This window comes from Notolepis coatsorum, assembly GCF_963971535.1.
Source record: "Notolepis coatsorum genome assembly, chromosome: 2".
Taxonomy (NCBI): Eukaryota; Metazoa; Chordata; class Actinopteri; order Aulopiformes; family Paralepididae; genus Notolepis; species Notolepis coatsorum.
In genome coordinates this window covers 208919441-208943262 of record NC_140166.1, presented here as the reverse complement: position 1 = coordinate 208943262, position 23822 = coordinate 208919441, and the positions used below count along the sequence as shown (strand labels likewise).

The following is a 23822-nucleotide window of genomic DNA, read 5'->3' as shown; positions in this document are numbered from 1 at the left end:
GCCACATTCTGTAATAGATGTTCTATCTTCCTATTATTGCAGGTCATATAGAGAAAGTGTCAAGTAATATATAAAAGATATAGAAGTACAATGTTTGTAATAATGGGACTTGGTCACAGATTTCACAGAGTTGTGTGATCATATTTGTGTGATAGCATGAATAGACTGCATTTATATAGCACTTTTATCCAAAGCGATTTACAACTTATGCGACACATTCACTCACACATTCACACACCGACGGCGACCATGTAAGCTGCCAACCTGCTTGTAAGAGCCATTCTTGAGTTATTTAATCTTTGAGTTTGTATCATGAAATTAATTGAATTATGAAAATGCAGAGTTTATGGATTATGAAATATGAAAATTAAAACGGATGATTTGATTGACAAGTCATGATATGATTTACACTGATTATGGTTATTGTAACTATTCCTATATGATTTGAAACAATATGTGTACTTTCCCTTTAAAGAGATGGAGGCCTGGGTGGGAGAGGTGGACCGGGAAAGCAAACAGTTTTTATACCGCACAGCACGCACTGCACGCATGTACCGCATTATGAGATGATTATATGAGTTTTGTTTGTTATGCAGATCGGAAATAAATGATTGATTCATTGTGACAGCCAAACGGATGGATCAAAATCTTTATTACCGTATGTGCGCGTAGACTAAGCTATCCCCGGAGTGGAAGTGGCAAGTACGAAATATTTTGTAAATTGCCACTATACTGCTCATCAAGAGCAGTTAGGGGTTAGGTGTCTTGCTCAAGGACACTTTGACATGCTGCCGGGAGGAGCAGGAATCTAACCATGAACCCTCCGATGACCAGATGACCGCTCTACCTCCTGAGCCACTGTCATCCCTAGATATAGCAACCAGTGAGGTCACCAGTGTTGTTTGTCTATTTGTACATTTGTCTATTTGTTTGTATATTGCATAATATATGTGGAAATAATGGCTCTGTTTTGCTGCCATTACCATCAAGTCAAGTCAAGTCAAGTCAAGTCAAGTCAAGTCAAGAGTTTTATTTGTCACGGCATACAAGTATACAATGAAATGCGGGTGGTCTTGACATCCAAGCACTGCCTGACACTGTAATTATTGTGACATCAGCCTATCCCTACCTGTAAGTAATACACCTCGATAACACCTCTCTGTGTTCTATCAAGGAGCCAAAGAACCCCACCCTCATCTCTGTAAAATATCCTTCCTCTCTGAACAGGGTGATTATATTGATTTTTCACAACGTTTAGGTCTTAGGTTTTGTTTGCACATCATCCTTTTGGAATGACGCCCAGTGAAGATCAATTAGAATTCATGGATCCTTTGATATCGGCTTGCATTGAAAAAGATCTGTGTGCCTCGCCAACACCATGTCTGGTGGAGATCCACAGTGTACAGACATGGAGATCAGGCCAGAGCCCGAGGCCTCATTAGAATGGTAGGTTACTACGGTACAGGGTGTGTGGGATCCATTTCTTATAGGCATTAAAATAATTAGTTTGAGAAGATTTTCAGCATGTCTGAAAACACAAACACAGATATGTTCACTCTTCATCGTGTGTAGTCATAACCAACGATACATGGAATTGCCCAGTAAAGGGTGAAGAGGATTGATTAGTGTTACTTTGTTTATGCATATGAAATGTAATTAATTTAATATTTAGTCATGATTAATTAAATAAATAATGTATCAATTAATAAATAAATACATATGTTTATGCAACTGAACTAATGTAATTATATATTTCTACTAGGGGTGGGGAATTACCAGAGGCCCCACTATTATCACAATACTAGAGTCATGATATTGTAATATGACGATATTGCAATATATTGCTATTTATTACTTTTTTCAACTGCAAATTATGACCCCAATGGAAAATGTTTCATAAAAAAAAAAAATGATGCCGAGGGTACATGATGACATCATAAATTACAAAACATTTAAAGTAAACAGTAAAAAAGTCAAACAAGAGCAGTCGTACAATCAAAAACATAACCGCATAGTACAAATAAATAAGACAATGGAACAGTAGCAGGTCATGGAACACAGTTATAATTTGACAATGTTCTGTTGTTGATTAATAATCTAAAGCACCCTAGTGAGACAAAAAAACTGAAAAACTGATCCATGCTTTTATCTTAAGTCGACTTGACTACTGTAATACACTCCTTACTGGATTTGTTCCTATATGGAACATCTTACCTATGCACATTAGGGAGGCTAGATCACTAAATATTTTCAAAAGTAAGCTAAAAATGTACCTCTTCACCATAGCCTTTCTGCTTGGACTCATTGCATTGTACTGTGAGAACTACTTTATTGCACTGCACTATTTTACTCTTTTATTGTTGTCTATTTTAAAACATGTCTATATTAAGTGTATCACTGATAATCCAACCGTAAACAAAGAGGACTTTTACTCGAACTATTTTATTGCATTATACTGTGTAGATGATAACTATTTTATTGTACTGCACTATTGCACTATTTTACTCTGTCTATTCTATTTTACTACCTCCAGATTGAAGAGTGATAGTTTCGGAGTATTCAAACCACACCTAGGATTGTGGTAACATACTTAATACCGGTGACTGCTGGGGTATATCCCATACTGAGGGGTGTGGGGGGCTTCTCTTGGTGTCAAAACAGTACATAGAAATGTTTTGTTAATAAAGTAATTTTCGGGTAGAAATTACTAGACCATCGTGAGTTTGAGTCCCTGTGATCATAAATCACAAAAGCTAAAGTTAAAAAGATGTGTATCAGTGATGATCAAACCATAAATAAAGAGACCATCAGGATCTTTAACACCAACGTGAAGTCAGTCCTACTCTATGGTGCTGAGACCTGGAGGACCACTGTCACCACAACCAATAAACTACAAGTTTTCTTAAACACCTGTCTGCGCCGAATCCTCCAGATTCGCTGGCCTAACACCATCAGCAACAAAGACCTGTGGCAACGAACACAACAACAGCCAGCAGAGAAAGAGATTCTCCAACGGCGTTGGAGATGGATTGGCCATACACTCTGTAAACCATCCCTGAGCATCACAAGACAATATCTCAGGTTGAACCGCCAAGGGAAAAGAAAGAGAGGCCGACCACGAAACACCTGGCACTGAGACTTGGAAGATGATGCCAAGAAGATGGGACACACCTGGGGCCAGCTGGAGAGGTTGGCTCAGGATCGGGATGCTTGGAGAACCCTTGTTGACGGCCTATGCCCCAAACGGGGTAAAAAGGCGTAAGTAAGTAAGTAATTAAGATGTTAGATCATAATGTGAAAAACGATGTGATTTAATGTTCTATGCCTTGCCTGTGTCTTATTTTATGTCTTATTTAGCTGCTGTCTATTTTATGCTTATTTTACGTCTTCACTTTATGCATTGCTCTTGATCTGCCAATGTTGTGCTAATTTTATGCCTATGTATTTTTTTTTTCTGCTGTGAAGCACTTTGAGCTGCAATTCTTGTATGAAAGTAAAATACAGTGTATTATTATTATTTTACTTTGTCTATTTTATGCCAATGTATGTCTATTTTATTGCACTGTCTGTAATTACAGCAATTTTATGCTCATGTTATGCCTATGTCTATTTAGTGTCTGCATCACTACTGTGAAACACTCTGGGCTGCAATTCTTGTATGTAAGGTGCAAATTAATTAAATGATTACTACCCTCCCGATGTAATACCAGCCACTTTCCAGATGTAATACCAGCCACTTTCCAGATGTAATACCAACCTCCAGATGTAATACAGCCAACCTCCAGATGTAATACCAGCCACTCTCCAGATGTAATACCAGTCACCCTCCAGATGTAATACCAGCCAACCTCCAGATGTAATACCAGCCACTCTCCAGATGTAATACCAGTCACCCTCCAGATGTAATACCAGCCACTCTCCAGATGTAATACCAGCCACTCTCCAGATGTAATACCAGTCACCCTCCAGATGTAATACCAGCCACTCTCCAGGTGTAATACCAGCCACTCTCCAGATGTAATACCAGTCACCCTCCAGATGTAATACCAGCCACTCTCCAGATGTAATACCAGTCACCCTCCAGATGTAATACCAGCCACTCTCCAGATGTAATACCAGTCACCCTCCAGATGTAATACCAGTCACCCTCCAGATGTAATACCAGTCACCCTCCAGATGTAATACCAGTCACCCTCCAGATGTAATACCAGTCACCCTCCAGAGTCCAGATGTAATACCAGTCACCCTCCAGATGTAATACCAGTCACCCTCCAGATGTAATACCAGCCACACTCTGGTATTAAGACATGCACAAATTCAATTTTCAAGCATTATAAATATATAAATATGAACAACAAAAATGCAATAAAACAAACAACACAAAGTCAACAGCACACCTCCTGCATAATATATCTTTCTTTATCCTTAGTGACTAAGCCATTTCTTCAGAGCCTGTTTAAAATGTCTATCTAACTGAAATGTATTTCCCCCCATTGAGCTCTTGAATTGGTACAGTTGAATGTCTGTTAAACTGCCTCTGGTTGGCTGCATACAGTATACTGTGTGGGTGGGTGTCCCTAAAAGACATAAAATAGTTGGACAAGTCAACTATACCATCCATCATCCAGGTTCGATTTCCTCTACCTGTGACATAAACACCCCAACATTTAAGCTGAACGTCTTAAACGTCAGTCATTGTTCCAAATGTAATGTGTTTTGGGCTTTGGAAGGACATAAAAAAAACGAGAAAATATTATCCTACTCTCCTTGTAGGACCAATGTAGGTTGTAGCCCCAATGCAAAATGAACAGGACTGCGCGCGCATACTCTGTGCGCTGCTGCAAATCCAGGAAGCACGCTGGCAAGTCACGTGAGAATAACAAAAACTTCAACACAGCCACAGCAGACCAAAGTCCAAGAGGAATGAGCTGCAGGACGACGTCCACCTCCACAGCAAACACACCCGGCGATATTATTACGAATGAAGCTAAAATGCCTCCGTTGAAATTCTGTGCGAACATTTCGTGGTTATTTACGGACTTGCCGGAATTTCCCCAGAGAATATATGCCGCTGCTTCTGCAGGATTTCAAACTATAGAAGCTGCCTGGCTCTATGACTCCGATTTACAAGAACTCCAGAGAGCCACGGCTGCTACTGGTGTTGAAGTGGCCCTGATCAACACACCTCCTGGTAAAGTAACTGTGTCTGCAGAGAGCTCTCCAAATCGATAATTGTTGTCTTTGAGGTGCAGTTCAGTGAACATGATTCGTGTCTGTCGGTCGACACATACAGTGGGATGAGCACGATGATGATGATGATGATGATACAATGATGAGAATGATAGTGATATTGATGATGATGATCATGATGATGGTTGTGTTAAATCGGATGGTGACCACATTGCAGGAGATGTTAAGGCTGGTGATCTTGGCCTGGGAGCAGTTCCTGGAAGAGAGGCAGAGTTCAAACAGGGTCTAGATCTGGCCTTGAAGTATGCAAAGGCTCTGAACTGCAAGAGGTAATTTGAATCTTTTCCCCATTAACCAAAAAAGGTAATTTATAGATAACATCCAGCAACTAGACGTCGCACTAGAGCACCATAATATAATCCAATCAGCTGCATTTCACATCAGGAAATGGGAAGTAGGGTAAACAACAACATACATTTTGGTCTACAAAACAATTATAAATTCATAAATCAAAAAAAGTTTGGGGGGACATTTATTTTTATTTTGCACCTTTCTAAAAGCTCTGTGGGTGTATTACTCTACATAAAAATAAATTTTATGTATAGCAAAAATTAACCAGATTAGACCCATTGAAATAAACATTTTCCAAGAGCGACCTGGCCAAGAATGACAGTAGTACAGCAGTTTCATACAGTAGACACACACACACACACACACACACACACACACACACACACACACACACATACACACACACACACACACACACACACCATGTAGCCATGTAATCCTATTTCAATTACAAACATCGGACCGATTGAGTCCATTTCTATAGCTTTCACCATGCCTTTAAATTCATTAAAGGTGCCTATATCCTGGACTAGATCCTGGAGTTTAAATTCATTAAGAGTGACTAGATCCTGGAGTTTAAATTCATTAAGAGTGACTAGATCCTGGAGTTTAAGTTCATTTTGCAGGCTAAACATAAAGGCCTTCTTTCCTACTTCAGTCCTGAGACCATAACCCATATTTGCCCTATTTTTGGTTAGCAAGACAGATACTGTAAATAACAGGAGAGTCTACCCAGAATAGCTCTCTACAGTTTTAGACTTGATATTTACTCCACGCTGTTATTATTCAGAATTACTTCGTTGGGATCCACTGATACGGCTACTAGGATTGGATAACAAAAAAAAAAAAAAAACTGACGCCAAGATGTGTAACATTTCAAAATACAAGGCAAGGCAGCTTTGAAAAATGGATTACATAGTATCCCAATCAGACATAAATTAATAGATCTGTATCGTTCAGTGAAAATAATGGATTGGATCAGTAGTAGATTAGATTCATTTATTTGACCAGGTAGTCACTTGAGATCAAAGATCTCTTTTTCGAGCAAGACCTGGCCAAAAAGATTAATATTTATTGTCATCATACAGCACAAGTACAGTACAACGAAAAGAGGTTTGGCAACAACCAGAGTACAAATGTAACAGTAAAGTGAAACAGTAATATACAATGTACAGGTGATTAAACTGGGTATAAAATATATAAAATAGTACTACTGAGTAATAGTGCTAATCAGATGTATGTACAGAGTTGTAATTAATTAATGTACAGTGATACAGCCAGGTATAAACTCTGGAAACATACATTGTGCTCTCTAATGATGTCCCAGAGCGGCAGCATATAGTGAGAACAACAGTGGGCCGAGGCAGCTCCCTTGTGGAACTCCAAAGTATGTGTTGTGTTTCTCAGACACATTATCTCCAAGATTGACATAGTATTTTCTTCCTCTGATATAATATAATACAATCGTGTCAAACGCTGTGCTTAGGTCTAATAGGACAAGGAAGGATCGAGACCTTGTTGTTTTGATCAGTTTTGCCTGAGATCGCTGATTATTTCTGTGAGAGCAGTTTCAGTGCTATGACAGGCTCCGAAACCTGATCTGGTCTGCAGTGTTTTCACATATTACAGTGGTCTGCAGTGTTTTCACATGTTAGAACTGTAACAGATGTGACCAAAAAAGTATCTACAACTTTTGCCCGATGGAAAACCTGATGGTAGGTAGAGTGGAGTCGAGTTGAACTGGTACACTGCAGTGGAAAAGCACCATTAGTTTCCATCCTCATCCCTGATCCTGTGACCCAGCCCCCTGCTGGGAACCCACGTTTGAAGAGCCCTAGTGATGCACCGATGTGAAAATTGTGGCCGATACCGATAACCGATATTAATATTGCTGTTCTGGCCGATACCGATATTTACCGATGTCGATATCTCTGTATAGAAAACACTTTTTTATGATAATCAAATAAAGAGCTATTTTCCTAAACGCTTTTTATTTATTTTTTTTACTTTTGTAAGTTATTTTCAGAAATTACTGATATTTAGAAACTATTTAAGGCCAAAAACATGTAAAAAAAATAAAAAATTAATATCGGCCCAATCTTGATATCGGACCGATACCGATGTGTAAAAAAACTGCCATATCGGCCGATATTATATCGCCGGCCGATATATCGTGCATCACTAAAGAGCCCTGCTTAGAGTTGCATGCCTACTGTAGAAGAGCCGTGTGATAAGATTGTGAGTGTTCTGCTGTGACGACTTTGAGATCCATGTCCTCATCAGGATCCATTTGATGGCGGGAAGGGTTCCCGCGGGGTCGGACAGAGATGCCGTTGCCGAGGAGATGGAGGCCACCTTTGTGTGTAACTTGAAGCATGCAGCAGATGTTCTCTCGAAGGTAGGGGACCCTCTTTGCTGGTTGACCAGCACTCCACATGGCCACGTTTTTTGCTAAGGTGCTGGAAGAGTCTAAACTGATGGAAGAGATTTCAACACACTTTTATCTATGTACTTTATTTTGAGTTTTCGCTCTTTCAGACCTTCATCAGAGCATCAGTCTTTCAGACCTTTATCAGAGCATCAGTCTGTCAGACCTTTATCAGAGCATCAGTCTTTCAGACCTTTATCAGAGCATCAGTCTTTCAGACCTTTATCAGAGCATCAGTCTGTCAGACCTTCATCAGAGCATCAGTCTTTCAGACCTTTATCAGAGCATCAGTCTTTCAGATCTTCCATCTATCATACATATATAATATTTCACCTTCTATTAGTACCATACATACCGGTATATAATATTTCACCTTCTATTAGTATACAAATATAACCTTATATTAGTACCATACATATATTTCACGATCATTACCATACATATATCATATTTCACCTTATATTAGTACCATATCATATTTCACCATCTATTAGTACCATACATATATCATATTTGACCTTCTATACCATACATATATAATATTTCACCTTCTATTAGTACCATACATATATACATTTCACCTTCTATTACTACCATACATATATATTTCACCTTATAGTACTATCATACATATATAATATTTCACCTTATACAGTAGTACTATCATACATATATATTTCACCATATAGTACTATCATACATATATAATATTTCACCTTATAGTACCATACATATAATATTTAATCACATATTAAATGGGGCTTTGAGAGGGATCAGGTTCAAGCCATCATTCAATTAAATTCAATCTGTATTTAATCTTGAATGATCATTGAGAGCAAGCTCTCATTTACAATGATGTACAGAATTCTTACAGGCATATTAAAATGATAAAACACAAAATAAGGAAAAGAAAATCAGCTTAAATAAATTAGTCAATGAATAAATAGGGCAAAAACATAGACGCAAAAAATATAACATTTAAAAAACAGTCACAGACTGAAGTAGGGAGATTTATAATCATGTTTTAAAACTGTCCATAGGTTATTCCGTAGTGGGTATTGATTTTTAGAGTTGAAGATCATTCCACGAAGCTGGGGCATTGAAACAAAAGGCTAACTTTCCAAGCTCAGTCTGCACTCTGGGGACTCTAAGTATAAGGTAGTCATTTCCCAGCACTGGCCTTGAAGATAACAGATAGTTAGTGTCATCACCTCCTCTCTGTTGTCCACGACGAGGCCCAGGGCGGTTGTGTCGTCGGCAAACTTGATGATGATGACATTGGAGCTGTGCTCTGCAACACAGTCGTAGGTGAACAGGGAGAACAGGAGGAGCATGTTAAGGGTCAGCAAGGAGCAGGCTTGTGAGTGTCCAGGTGAGTGCGTGTGGGTGTCCCCAGGGCGATAGCATCGCTTGAGTAGTCACTCCAAGCACTTCGTGATCAGTGCGACAGATAGTTCACCTGTTTTAGGCAAGAGGCCACTGATTTTTTGGGGGTCAGGGACCTTGGCGGATGCCTTGGAGAGGATAGAGAGACCACAGTAATCTTTTGATCCAGATAATATAAATGAAAAGGACTCTGAGACAGTAATGATGACAATCATAGGGAAGGATTGTATGCGTTTGAAGTAGCCTACTCTTGTATAAATTTATCTGACAACGATATAACATATTGTGCAGCTTGAATGAAAATCACCTGTTGATGATTTATATGTGTAACTATGCTATTTGGATAAGATGCAGATAGGGACATTGATAGGAGCCCACAACAGAGAGCTATATCAGCATGTGTCTTTACGTTTATGAGACAGATTAACTTAGTTTTCATCTCCTCTTGTGAGGAAGGGTGGTTCTCAAACATATAAGCAGCTGGGAATTAAATCTGCTCTGCATCAGAAAAGGTAAAGGTCCCAGTGAGCCTTATTCCAATACCCCAAATAAGTGGAATAGCTGGAACATATGTGTCGTCCACACATACAGTATCTGTTCCGTTCAGCTTGTGATAGGCTCCCAACTTATTAAACATCCCCTCCAGATGGATTTTAAACCCTTAAGAATTCTTTATATTGAATAACAATGTGTACCTACTGATGGTTTAGCAGTATTTACTAGGAGTCAGCAGTTTATATTCTGTCAAAACAGGTCAATAATACCTATTCAGCTTTCTGTTTAAGCTTTCTGTTTAATAATGATAATAATAACTTTATGTATACCTTTCATACATGGATTGCAGCTCAAAGTGCTTCACAGCAAATAGCATAAAATGAACATATAGGCATAAAACTAGCATACAGTTGACACAATAAAAGCAATGCATAAAGTGCAGACATAAGAATAGGTATAAAAGACAATAAAAGTAGTGCAATGTAGAAAGTGCAGACATAAGAATAGGCATAAAATAAGTACAGTGTTGCTCGAAAGCATGTGATCAACACTGTACTTGTAAAATAAGTACAATAAGTACAGTGTTGCTCGAAAGCATGTGATCAACACTGTACTTGTAAAATAAGTACAATAAGTACAGTGTTGCTCGAAAGCATGTGAACCCCCCCGGAACAGCCAGTCCCCCAAACACCCATCACATCAATCCCCACCACATCCCCATCTTTAAAGGAAGACGCCAACTTTATGGGATATTTGCTTATTTGCCATCTACCCTGGAGTTAGACAAGCAGATACATACCCTTTTCTTCCCTGTGCATGCATTAGGCATTGGGAACACTCGCACTGTTAGCCTAGCTTAGCGTCATTCACTGGAAGTAGGTTCCTCCAGTTCCCAACAGTCACAAAATACACTCCAAATACAACGCCAAAACTGTCCTGTAAACATGTTGTGACCTGTGTATTTACCATGTGGAGAAATACAAACACAACATGTTTACAGGAACGTTTTGGAGTTGTATTTGGAGTGTATTTCGTGACTGTTGGGAACTAGGCTACATGGAGGAACCTACTTCCAGTGAATGACGCTAAGCTAGGCTAACAGTGCGAGTGTTCCCAATGCCTAATGCATGCACAGGGAAGAAAAGGGTATGTATCTGCTTGTCTAACTCCTAGGTAGATGGCAAATAAGCTAATTTCCCAAAATGTTGGCCTGTTCCTTTAAAACATTGTGCACCCAGCTCTCCTGGGTTTAGTTAACAGCCACATCAACAGGCTGACTATGGCAATATTATCCAGATTGACTGCAGGCCATAAACTGCATGAGCCGGGCCTCACCTTGAAGCCGCTCTCCGCTTCATCACTGCTGGACTTGAGCCTTGAATGTCCCGATCGATGAACAGCCCAAGCATTGCAGAGTGCCGATCCAAGGAATTCTTCAGCATTCAGTTTTATTTAAAAAAGACACAGCGAGACAAACCAATACTAAGCAGACCAGTGGAGGTTTCTCTATGACAACACGTGAAACACAAATTCACTCATAATTCATAATTATTATTAATTTACATATATATATATATATTTTTTTTTAATTATTATTATTATTATTATTTGTTTTATTAGAAATGTTTTCCTCTGTAAAAAAAATGCCAGTGAATTATTTTTTCTTCAAAAATTGCCAAAATGTACAGCTCTGAGCAGGCCTGCACTGCAGTAATGACTGCAGTAATATTCGTGCAGAATAACTGCACAGGTTGACCCAATTTAAATAAATAATAGCCAATCAAAATAGGCTATTAACTTCATCTAAGCACGGTCTGTGCAGTTAAACTCTTGCCATTGAATGGGGGATTGAATGATTGACAGCCTTGACAATCCAATAATACACGGAGGATGAATGATTGGCAGCCTTGAAAATCCAATCAGAGATTGCTGCATCGCACAGTAAAAACGGGTCCAGCTGCAGGTTTGGAGGTTAGGTTTAGCTCGGGCCAATCTCAAGTTTCTCAAGTTTCTTTATTAGTTGTTATACAGAAGTACAAAATACTTTTATACAAAATGTAACAGAAAGAAGCATTTTGTATAAAAGTATTCTGTACTTCTGTATGACAACTAATAAAGAAACTTGAGAAACTTGAGATTGGCCCGAGCTAAACCTAACCTCCGGACCTGCAGCTGGACCCATTTTGACTGTGTGAAATATAGCAAGCTAGTAGTTTAGTAAGCTGTACAGCTATAACAACACAGTAGGCTAAATTAAACGTTGCGCCAACATTAGGACCGAAGTATAAACCAGCAACTGAGCAACATGAAGAAGTGGACTTATGCATCTGGATCAGAAAAAAAAGTTGTGGATGAAAAAGTAAGTAGGCTACAGTGTTTGTAAAAGCGTGTATGCTAACAGTAGCTAGCCAGCTTAGCCTACATCACAATGATGATCACCAAGCTAACTTACTGTACACACTGTAGGGCTGGGCAATTAATCGAAACAGAATCGCGATATCGATTCATAGACCTAGGCAATCTCATTTCTAAGTTATGACGATTTTTCTTTTATTAAAAAAGCTTTTTTTTTTTTTTTTTTTTTATAATTTTATCTGGGTTGAACATGATTTGTGGAACTCCCTCTGGTGTTGTGGTCATGGTATTCACTGACCTTTGGGAAGTATTTCGACATGCACATGGGTATCTTAGTGGTGTAGTGTATCTTGTAGACCAGGCCCATTGCAAGTTGCTGTACTCTGTCGTCTACTCTAAGCCATCCTAGGTTGTCAAAATGGGCAGGGGTGAGGTGGGTTTTAGGAGTAAGGTCAAGCAGTAGTCTGACCAGTTTGTTTTGTGATGTTTGTAATCTTGTTTTTAGTGCCTTTGAGGTGCTTTGGTACCATGAGGTGCAAGCATAGTCGTAGTACCCTTGAATGAGTGCCCCTGTTAGAGTCTTCAAGGTATTCTTGTTTACCAGAGAGGAGATCCGGTACAGGAATCTAGTTCGTTGGTTGACTTAGTTTTATTACATTGGATCCCATTTTGTCACAGGAAAGATTTGCCTCTATAGGATGGAACCCAGGTAGGTAATTTCATCTTTCCTTTTAAGATAAGATAAGATATTCCTTTATTGATCCCCTTGGGGAAATTCAGGCATCATAGCAGCATGGGGGAAGGGGGGGGGGGTACAGGTAGTGAAAACAACACAAGCAGTGTAAACAAATAGGTCAATATACCTACGCCTGGCGCTGACGCCTTATCTGGATGGCTGCCTCCTACGCGCGCTGGAGGGAGGGGCCCTAAGACTGTTTCATAACCCAAGTCGGTGATTGACTATGTCTGTACTCAGGTAGAAGTAATAATCCCCACCACCAAAATTAATATCTACCCAAATCAAAAGCCCTGGGTAGACAAATCCGTCCGTGAGGCTCTGAAAGTGCGCACATCAGCATACAACACCGGGCTGGTGACAGGCAACATGGAAGAACACAAGATGGCAAGATACAACGTCAGGAGAGCAGTAATAGAGGCAAAACGGCGTTACAGGGATAAAGTTGAACTTCAGTTTGAACAGGCTGACTCTAGAGGCATGTGGCAGGGCCTCAGAACAATGACAGACTACAAAGGAACCCCCCTCAAACTGAACAGTGACATCTCCTTAGCAAATGATCTCAACTCCTTCTATGCGAGGTTTGAGGCTGTGAATAACAACACCAGCCTACAAACCACGGCAATGGGGGGGGGGGGGTCTGCTGATGGAGACTCAGTGTTCAGGGTAACAGAGCATGAGGTGAGACGGATCTTTAAAAAAGTGGATATCAGGAAGGCAGCAGGACCGGACGGCATCCCCGGCCGCGTCCTAAAAGTCTGTGCCGACCAACTGGCCCCGGTTTTCACTGACATCTTCAACCTGTCCTTGGAACAGGCCGTCATCCCCACCTGTCTGAAGAAGTCCACCATCATCCCTGTACCCAAAAAATCTACGCCCGCTTGCCTCAACGACTACCGCCCTGTAGCCCTCACCTCCATAGCCATGAAGTGCTTTGAGAAGCTAGTGAAGGGCTACATCTGTTCCTCCCTCCCCATCAACCTGGACCCTCTGCAATTTGCATATCGCCCCAACAGGTCCACGGAGGACGCCATAGCCCATGTGCTGCACACAGCAGCATCACATCTGGACAAGAGGAAGGGGAACTATGTGAGAATGCTGTTCATCGACTACAGCTCAGCATTCAATACCATAGTCCCCTCCAAACTCATAGCCAAGCTCAGGGACCTGGGCTTGAACTATGACCTGTGCCAGTGGGTCCTGGACTTCCTGACGGGCAGACCCCAGGTGGTAAGAGCCGGCAACTGCACCTCCTCATCCATCACGCTCAACATAGGGGCCCCCCAGGGCTGTGTTCTGAGCCCCCTCCTCTACTCCCTGTACACACATGACTGCGTAGCACAGCGGAACAACAACACCATCATCAAATTTGCTGATGACACAGTAGTGGTGGGCCTGATCTCTGCCAACGACGAAAGGGCCTACCTGGAAGAGGTAGAGAACCTGTCACAGTGGTGTCAGGAGAACTGCCTCTCCCTGAACGTCAGCAAAACAAAAGAGATGATTGTGGACTTCAGGAGGTCGGGGGTCAAGGACTACAGCCCCCTCAGCATCGACGGGGCACCAGTTGAGAGAGTGAACAGTTTCAAGTACCTCGGAGCCCACATATCCGAGGACTTGTCATGGACCACACACATTGACAGTGTTGTGAAGAAGGCACGACAACGCCTCTACTTCCTCAGGCGCCTAAGGAAGTTCCAAGTCAGCCAGAAGATCCTTAGGAACTTCTACTCATGTACAATAGAGAGCATCCTGACCGGCAACATCACCTCCTGGTTTGGGAATAGCACTGCACAAGACCGTAGCAGACTACAAAGAGTGACACGTTCAGCCGAACGCACAATTAGAGGGGGGCTTCCCACCCTCCAGAACATTTACAACAAGCGGTGCAAGGGGAAGGCTAAGAGAATTATTAAGGACTCGAGCCACCCGAACAACTGCCTCTTTGAACTGCTGCCGTCAGGCAAGCGATACCGGAGTCTTATGGCGAGCACAGAAAGACTCAGAAGGAGCTTCTATCCCCAGGCCATCAGGCTGCTAAACGAACAATAATCGCTAAACGAACAATAATCACTATGCAACAACCATCAAATGCACACAGCACACACACCCACACGCACACACACACTCACTCAAACAAACAACACACTGCAGCACCCACTCTCCACACTTAGATCACACAAACACACTTACACTTTATATTTATTGATAAAGGATTTGCACTACAACTCGTACACCTACTGTGAATTGTACCTAAACTGCACCTCGTCCATTTATGCCTTGCACTATATAGTATTGTATATTAGTACACTGCACAGTATTGTATATTGTATGGTAACTACGTCTACGAACATTGTACATATGTCTAAACTGAACACTGTGACCTCTTTTTTTTCTTCTAATTTTTACTATGTTTTTATTTCATACTTATCTTGTCATGCACAGTCTCTGGAGCGCAACAGTAAGAAGCATTTTGTACAAAAGTATTCTGTACTTCTGTATGACAACTATTAAAGAAACTTGAAACTTGAACTTGAAGTCCTGTCCCCCAGCCTCCCCCTATCCCGCCCCTCCCTACATCCCTCCCTCCCTCCTGCCGCCTGGCGCGCCGACTCCTTGTTTTACTACTTAGTGTTGTTGCTGCCGACTATCGCATATGGCGTCTCAGGCCTTCTGTAGATGACGTGTGTCAACAAATGTACATGTCTGTTGAATTTATGCTGTGCCGTTGTTACTGTAAAAATGTAATGATTGTGATGTTGTTATTATTAATGAGATGTTGAGCTGTATGTGTGTGTCATTGGAATTTCCCCAAGGGGATTAATAAAGTAATATCTCATCTCATCTCATCTCATAATTTACTATCTAACTAACTGAAATATATTTTCACAGTGTCACATAAGGTGCAGTATGCATAAGGTAGTGTTATAATTTACTATCTAACTAACTGAAATATACATTATTCATTATTCACAAGGTAGTGTTATTGTCCTACTTGGGTTCCTATTAGTTCTAGGTCGATGTCTGGCAGCAGTCCCTGCCCACTGTTGTGGAGCCTGATGGCCACTGGTATGAAGGACTGTCCGAGGCGGTTAGTTGAGTGTCGGGGGGGGTATGAGTCTGTGGCTTCCTTGTCACCTTCACCTAATATGTTTTGATCTGGTCAGGTGCGCTGTCACCTAATATGTTTTGATCTGATCAGGTGCGCTGTCACCTAATATGATTTCATCTGGTCAGGTGCGCTGTCACCTAATATGTTTTCATCTGCTCAGGTCCGCTGTCACCTAATGTTAATATGTTTTCATCTGTGTCCACTGACCACTGACACACAGTGGGGGATGTTTTAAAAATATAATTTAATATATAATATAATATAATAATTTGTGCTTCACCTAAACATTTGGTCAGCAGCCTCCACTGAAGCAGACGTAAAGTAAAACGGTAAATGGTCTCTGGGGAGCCAGCGCTTTGGTCCTTCACAATGTTGCCGTCTCATCTCTACGTAACCGGTTCCAACTGAGCAATCAGGGCAAAGGAAATGAGGAAAAAAGGAAACCATTAACAAGTCATTCACACTGCAAATTACATAGGATTTGATTTGTTATATTAGTGTGTGTGTGTGTGTGTGTGTGTGTGTGTGTGTGTGTGTGTGTGTGTGTGTGTGTGTGTGTGTGTGTGTGTGTGTGTGTGTGTGTGTGTGTGTGTGTGTGTGTGTGTGTGTGTGTGTGTGTGTGTGTGTGTGTGTGTGTGTGTGTGTGTGTGTGTGTGTGTGTGTGTGTGTGTGTGTGTGTGTGTGTGTGTGTGGTAGGATGGGGGAGAGGAGTGTTATGTTTAATTTTCTATTAATAAAAAAATGCTAAAATATATATTTAAATTATTTTGAATGAAAAAGGTTATTCAGGTTATATTACAAGGTCAACTTTGGTCAAGGTCAACTTTATTTATATAGCACATTTAAAACCAACCGAAGTTGTACCAAAGTGCTTCACAATATAACACAGAAAATACTAAATACAATATAAAAACTGAGAAATACAAAAAAATATATATACAAAATACAGTATACACACAATCAGAAGCTGCAATACATTAAAACAATATAAAAAACTAAGAAATACAGAAAATTACAAATACAGTATACACAAAATCAGAAGCTGCAATACATTAAAAACAATCACGACATGACCAGGGCCACGACCATTACGAAAAATACAAGTAGATTGTTATACTGTACTTTGCACTAGAAAAAACTGCCAAATATTATTATATTGCCTGGGGCTCTGTTGAGAACCACGGTGTCAAAAAACAGCTCAAAGCTCTGAGTTCCCAAGTAGTATTTACCACCTGAAAGCTGACGTTAAAAGGTTTTGACAAGTGGTTAATAAGCTCGCAACTACCATTTCTCCTACATGACATGAATGTGTGAGAATGGGTTTAGGCAGAGCCCAATAGCTGAACACAGGAGAAGAGAGAATGGAGCGTTTTAGGGTGTTTTAATGTTGTTCCCCAAGCAGACAGTTTAACATCAGGAATGTGCAACAGACAGGGATTAGAATGTTCTTGGGGGGTGAGGACAGGTGCACTCCCAGTGCAGCTGTGGGCAGAAGACACAGGTCTGTGTCGAGAGAGAGCAGGAGCACTCCTTGTGCAGCACGAGATGTCCAGGCAGGGAGGTGCACTGGAGCGGAGGTCCTGGGCACAAGAGAAACAAGATTAGAGCACGGAATAATCACAAGAGCAGGTTAGCAGGGCTTCAGGCTGAGTCGTCGTAACTAGGTAACTAGAATAACACCACGACGAGGTCTGGTCAGAATCTGCCGGTAGATGTAGTGTCTTGCTGATCAGGGGATGAGGTACAGCTGTGTAGAGTGAGGTGCCTGGCAGCGTGTGAATCAGGGGATGAGGTACAGCCGTGTTGAGTGAGGAGCTTGACAGTGAGTGAAGGGGTGCTGCCCATATATGGGTGTGAGGCTTCCGTTGTGAATGTGGGAGAGGATGAGGAGGAGTGAAGAAGGTGTGGGGCTTCCGTGGTGAATGTGGGGGGAGGATGAGGAGGAATGATTATGACAGAATGCAGCATTGTGGCTGATCTCTCCTACTCAGTCTTCCTACTGTCTCAATAAAGAACCTTCTCTCCTATGTCTCCCCTACTCTGTCTCCCTCTCAGCCTTCCTACTGTCTCAATAAAGAACCTTCTCTCCTATGTCTCCCCTACTCTGTCTCTCCTACTCAGCCTCCCTACTGTCTCAATAAAGAACCCCACTCTCCTGTGTCTCCCCTACTCTGTCTCCCTCTCAGCCGTCCTACTGTCTCAATAAAGAACCTTCTCTCCTATGTCTCCCCTACTCTGTCTCCCTCTCAGCCATCCTACTGTCTCAATAAAGAACCTTCTCTCCTGTGTCTCCCCTACTCTGTCTCCCTCTCAGCCGTCCTACTGTCTCAATAAAGAACCTTATCTCCTGTGTCTCCCCTACTCTGTCTCCCTCTCAGCCTTCCTACTGTCTCAATAAAGAACCCTCTCCCAAGGTCAAGGTTATCAGATTAATTGCGTTAAAACATTAACAATGATAGCTCTAGTTTTTATAGATTTTTTTTAATGGGGCAAATTAGCCCGGGGGTAATTATTGACCAGTAATTAATTAAACAAAGTGTCCTGATGTTGTGCTTTTACTCACAGGAGGGAATCACTGGTTTGATTGAACCAATCAACACAAGGATCACAGATCCCAAGTATTACCTGGACACTCCTCATCTGGGTAAGTAGACAGTAGAGGAGGAAATTATAATTATCTTTTTTTATCATTCCATTTGGGCTGTGGGGGTGCTTAATGTCTAAATGTTAAAGAGGATGTCTTCCTCCTCTTTAACACTAGGCATCAGCTGACAATGTGCCATTTCTCCCTGTAGCGGCTGCCATTCTGAAGAAGGTTGGGAATCCAAATATTAAAATGCAGATGGTGGGTATGACAACTGACATGCATGTCTTATGCACCTCGCAGATGGGAAAGTGAATGAGTGAAGGTCTTATTACCTCCATGTTGTCCCCTTCCGGCACAGGACCTCTTCCACTGGCAAATAATGGATGGAAACCTGACACAAAACATACAAAAGTACTTCCCCCTAATTGGTAAGTGGCTTTAATTCTTCTTCATATTTCTTTCTTCTTGTATTCTTTTTAGGGCTGACCCCGATTAGTAGAATAGTCGACTAATCGATCGAAAGGAGCCGTAGTCGACTGCCAACCTCTTAGTCGAATGCAAACAAAAATAAAATGGCGCACATACCAGCGAGGCTAACTGCCTAAAAAAACACTGAAGGCACTGAAAGAGGATTTCAGCCATCTAATGAACACACTTGACTAAACAAATATCAAGACGTATCCATCACTGGACCAATTACATACTTTTGCAGAGGACAAGGAGCCTTCAGTCGACTCCTTCAGACATTAAGCACCCCCCACAGCCCAAATGGAATGAAAAAAATATATATATAAAAATTGCATTTGATTTGATTTCGGCCAATCAAAGTTGACTATCCAAATCCTTAGTCGGGGACAGCCCTAATTCTTGTGTGAGTTGTAATGAAAGTATGTTCCCACCCTCTAGTGGCCACAGTTTTTGTCCTAGGAGTTCAAGTGTGTGTGTGTGTGTGTGTGTGTGTGTGTGTGTGTGTGTGTGTGTGTGTGTGTGTGTGTGTGTGTGTGTGTGTGTGTGTGTGTGTGTGTGTGTGTGTGTGTGTGTGTGTGTGTGTGTGTGTGTGTGTGTGTGTGTGTGTGTGTGTGTGTGTGTGTGTGTGTGTGTGTGTGTGTGTGTGTGTGTGTGTGTGTGTGTGTGTGTGTGTGTGAACATATGCACACATGGATGCAGTCGCAGCAGTTGAGGATTGGTGCTTATTATTGAAGTTAGGAGCTGAACACATTATCTTATTATAGAAGTCAGGAGCTGAACACATTCTCTTTTTGTATTTTGAGACCTTTTCACCACAGGACCCAAACTGAATAAATTGTCTCTCTCCTTCAAATATAGTATATTTAAAAGGCTAATATCGCAATCGATATCGGAGCCAAAAATCCTACATGGATCCAGCGCTGTATATCATGGTCATATCATTTCCAGCCTGATCTTGCTTAAATTAATGTAAGTAAAGTAGCCTACTAATCAACCACAGGAAAAATAATGTACGTTATATTTATTATTTCAATAATTACGTATTCTATCGAAACATGTGTACATATTACAAATAAATGTTAAATAATCAAAATATTTTACGTTTTAAAGTTTTCTGAAAACTTTTATGTTCCCCTGCTGGGGATAGAACCCTAACCATAACCCTAACTTTATGTCTTAACTATAACTGTTAAGCGAATGGTAAAACTAACCTAAACTATAATCAGTTAGATAGTGTTGAGATAAATCGCCTGAGACTGCAGTGATTGCGGCCTTTGTTTTGGACTTTTGCCGATACAAATACGTACATATATTACTTGGCTACATTATGTACCTTTTTTCCTTAGTACTTTATTTCCGTTTTCTGACGAGACCGTGTTGTCATTTCAGGCCACATCCAGATCGCTCAGGTTCCAGGCCGCCACGAGCCAGACAGTGCAGGAGAGCTGAACTACCCATACCTGTTCGGTGTCCTGGAGGACCTGGGCTACCAGGGCTACATCGGATGTGAATACAAGCCACTAGGTGAGAGCACTAGGTGTCGAAGAAATTAAAGGTACCATAGATAACATTCAGCCACTAGATGTCGCACTAGAGCACCAGCATGTCAGACCAAAACTATGGTGGGCTTACATAGGATTACATAGGGTACAATAATTATTGTACGCTGTACGATCAAACTAAGTTCAGACTGTAAAACTAGTTTATACTAGTTGTCAGAAACATATTTTAGGTCCAACTTTAGGTTGAAAAGAAAAAGGTGACGAGCGAGCCGCCATTTCTCTTTGAAAATGGGGGCAGAGAAACAGGGACCTCTCAACTAGCTGCACGTTTATCCAACCATGTGCAGCCATCATACAGTATCATGCTGGGTAATACAGCTCTGCAGCCATCATACAGTATCCTGCTAGGTAATACAGCTCTACAGCCATCATATCCTGCTGGGTAATACAGCTCTACAGCCATCATATCCTGCTGGGTAATACAGCTCTGCAGCCATCATATCCTGCTGGGTAATACAGCTCTACAGCCATCATATCCTGCTGGGTAATACAGCTCTACAGCCATCATATCCTGCTGGGTAATACAGCTCTACAGCCATCATATCCTGCTGGGTAATACAGCTCTACAGCCATCATATCCTGCTGGGTAATACAGCTCTACAGCCATCATATCCTGCTAGGTAATACAGCTCTACAGCCATCATATCCTGCTGGGTAATACAGCTCTAGAGCCATCATATCCTGCTGGGTAATACAGCTCTACAGCCATCATATCCTGCTGGGTAATACAGCTCTGCAGCCATCATATCCTGCTGGGTAATACAGCTCTACAGCCATCATATCCTGCTGGGTAATACAGCTCTACAGCCATCATATCCTGCTGGGTAATACAGCTCTACAGCCATCATATCCTGCTAGGTAATACAGCTCTACAGCCATCATATCCTGCTGGGTAATACAGCTCTAGAGCCATCATATCCTGCTGGGTAATACAGCTCTACAGCCATCATATCCTGCTGGGTAATACAGCTCTAGAGCCATCATATCCTGCTGGGTAATACAGCTCTAGAGCCATCATATCCTGCTAGGTAATACAGCTCTACAGCCATCATATCCTGCTGGGTAATACAGCTCTAGAGCCATCATATCCTGCTAGGTAATACAGCTCTAGAGCCATCATATCCTGCTGGGTAATACAGCTCTACAGCCATCATATCCTGCTGGGTAATACATCTCTACAGCCATCATATCCTGCTGGGTAATACAGCTCTGCAGCCATCATATCCTGCTGGGTAATACAGCTCTGCAGCCATCATATCCTGCTGGGTAATACAGCTCTGCAGCCATCATATCCTGCTGGGTAATACAGCTCTACAGCCATCATATCCTGCTGGGTAATACATCTCTACAGCCATCATATCCTGCTGGGTAATACAGCTCTGCAGCCATCATATCCTGCTGGGTAATACAGCTCTGCAGCCATCATATCCTGCTGGGTAATACAGCTCTACAGCCATCATATCCTGCTGGGTAATACAGCTCTGCAGCCATCATATCCTGCTGGGTAATACAGCTCTGCAGCCATCATATCCTGCTGGGTAATACAGCTCTACAGCCATCATATCCTGCTGGGTAATACAGCTCTACAGCCATCATATCCTGCTGGGTAATACAGCTCTAGAGCCATCATATCCTGCTAGGTAATACAGCTCTAGAGCCATCATATCCTGCTGGGTAATACAGCTCTACAGCCATCATATCCTGCTGGGTAATACAGCTCTAGAGCCATCATATCCTGCTGGGTAATACAGCTCTAGAGCCATCATATCCTGCTAGGTAATACAGCTCTACAGCCATCATATCCTGCTGGGTAATACAGCTCTAGAGCCATCATATCCTGCTGGGTAATACAGCTCAGGGACACATCACAACAAAAATATACTGTATATATTTTTTTATTAAACAAATTACATTTAAATCTATTTTAACAAAAAGGTTAAAGGTGCTATAATGTTTTATGTAGACTTATTATAATAAAACACAAAATACTTGTGCCCTACTACTGATAAGGATGAAAGCTCAATGAAGAAACCCAATCTGCTTGCCACACATCTATGCTACTCGTTTATTGAGGACACTCTGGACTGTGGTGAAAAGTGCTATATAGATAGTTATTAATAATAATAATTGATTATTATTTAAACAATTATGCATTGAAATGTCTAAGTCTCGACGACATTGAAAATGAGGGTAACCGGGGCGCCAGGGTGGCGCACCGCATAACGCACTGCGGTGCTACGCAGCCGTACCGTGTTCGACTCCCGGAACCGGCGACATTTCCTGCATGTCTTCCCCCCACATCCTCTCCCATTCTCCCTCTCGGCCTGAAAAAAGTATGCTAAAAAAAAATATGAGGGTGACCTCAATTGTCCTTTCGAGAATAAATAAAGGTTGACCGTATCGGCCGATGATAGTGATTTGTTTGATATAATATGATGTACAGTATATGATATACAGTATAATATATTATATACAGTATAATATATGATTTACAGTATATCTGCCCAGTTTTGCATTTGGTCCAATGAGCATAACTGGGCAGGTATACTGTATATCAGCAAACATATCGGCTAGTGATAATGATTTATTATTATTATTATACTTGGTTATCTGATAAGCAAAACTGGGCCGATGTGAACAACTGATGATTATTTCTCTGTCTATCTGCCATTCTTCTTATTATCATAGAAATGTGTTTTATTTATACAGATCATATCAACATCGGTCATCATATCTGTTATCGGCCATAACCAAAATGTTAATATGGGTTATCGGTTTGGGTCATAATGTCATATTGGTGCATCCTTAGATCTAATGTTCCTATACTTGTGCGGTTCTACTTATGCTGTCCAACTAATTGTTAATAGAAAAAACTGCCTTTGATGTTAGAGGAAGGGGGGGGGGGGGGGGGGGTTACATGGTTAGTGTTGTTAACTCTTTCATCTCCTCTCTAGGTTCTACAAAGGAAGGTCTCGGCTGGATGAAAGATTACCGGCGCCGTGACCAGTGATGAGGGACAGACGACCCGCTGGGAGGTTCTGCTGGTGATGATGTTCAGATGTGAAGTGAATTTAAATGAGGGGGAATAGACCTGTCTCAAACCCTGCCCTCTTTTCTTGATCCTCCAATCACAACTGTCGCTTACCTCGGAC

At 41.4% G+C, this 23822-nt stretch overlaps 1 protein-coding gene across 2 annotated transcripts; it reads left to right on the top strand.

Annotated features, from left to right (window-relative positions):
* The first annotated feature begins 4958 nt into the window (after positions 1-4958).
* Positions 4959-23782, top strand: hyi (hydroxypyruvate isomerase). Of its 2 annotated transcripts, none has more exons than XM_084337950.1 (8): positions 4959-5191; positions 5408-5519; positions 7825-7939; positions 18619-18697; positions 18849-18898; positions 18999-19068; positions 20498-20632; positions 23625-23782. In XM_084337950.1, the coding sequence occupies exons 1-8, from the start codon at positions 4993-4995 to the stop codon at positions 23678-23680; spliced, it is 816 nt and encodes a 271-aa protein (XP_084194076.1). In that variant the 5' UTR covers positions 4959-4992; the 3' UTR covers positions 23681-23782. The 2 variants fall into 2 exon arrangements, with proteins under 2 accessions (XP_084194076.1, XP_084194077.1); XM_084337951.1 differs by having other exon boundaries at positions 18849-18902; positions 23625-23750.
* The last annotated feature ends 40 nt before the right edge of the window (positions 23783-23822 follow it).

What these genes read in the sequence shown, in the direction of transcription:
- hyi (XM_084337950.1), top strand. Translation starts at nt 4,993, where the DNA reads ATGCCTCCGTTGAAATTCTGTGCGAACATTTCGTGGTTATTTACGGAC. An exon ending in CCTGATCAACACACCTCCTG is followed by an intron (nt 5,192 to 5,407) that starts GTAAAGTAACTG and finishes ACCACATTGCAG; the next exon opens with GAGATGTTAAGGCTGGTGAT. An exon ending in ATGTGAATACAAGCCACTAG is followed by an intron (nt 20,633 to 23,624) that starts GTGAGAGCACTA and finishes TCTCCTCTCTAG; the next exon opens with GTTCTACAAAGGAAGGTCTC.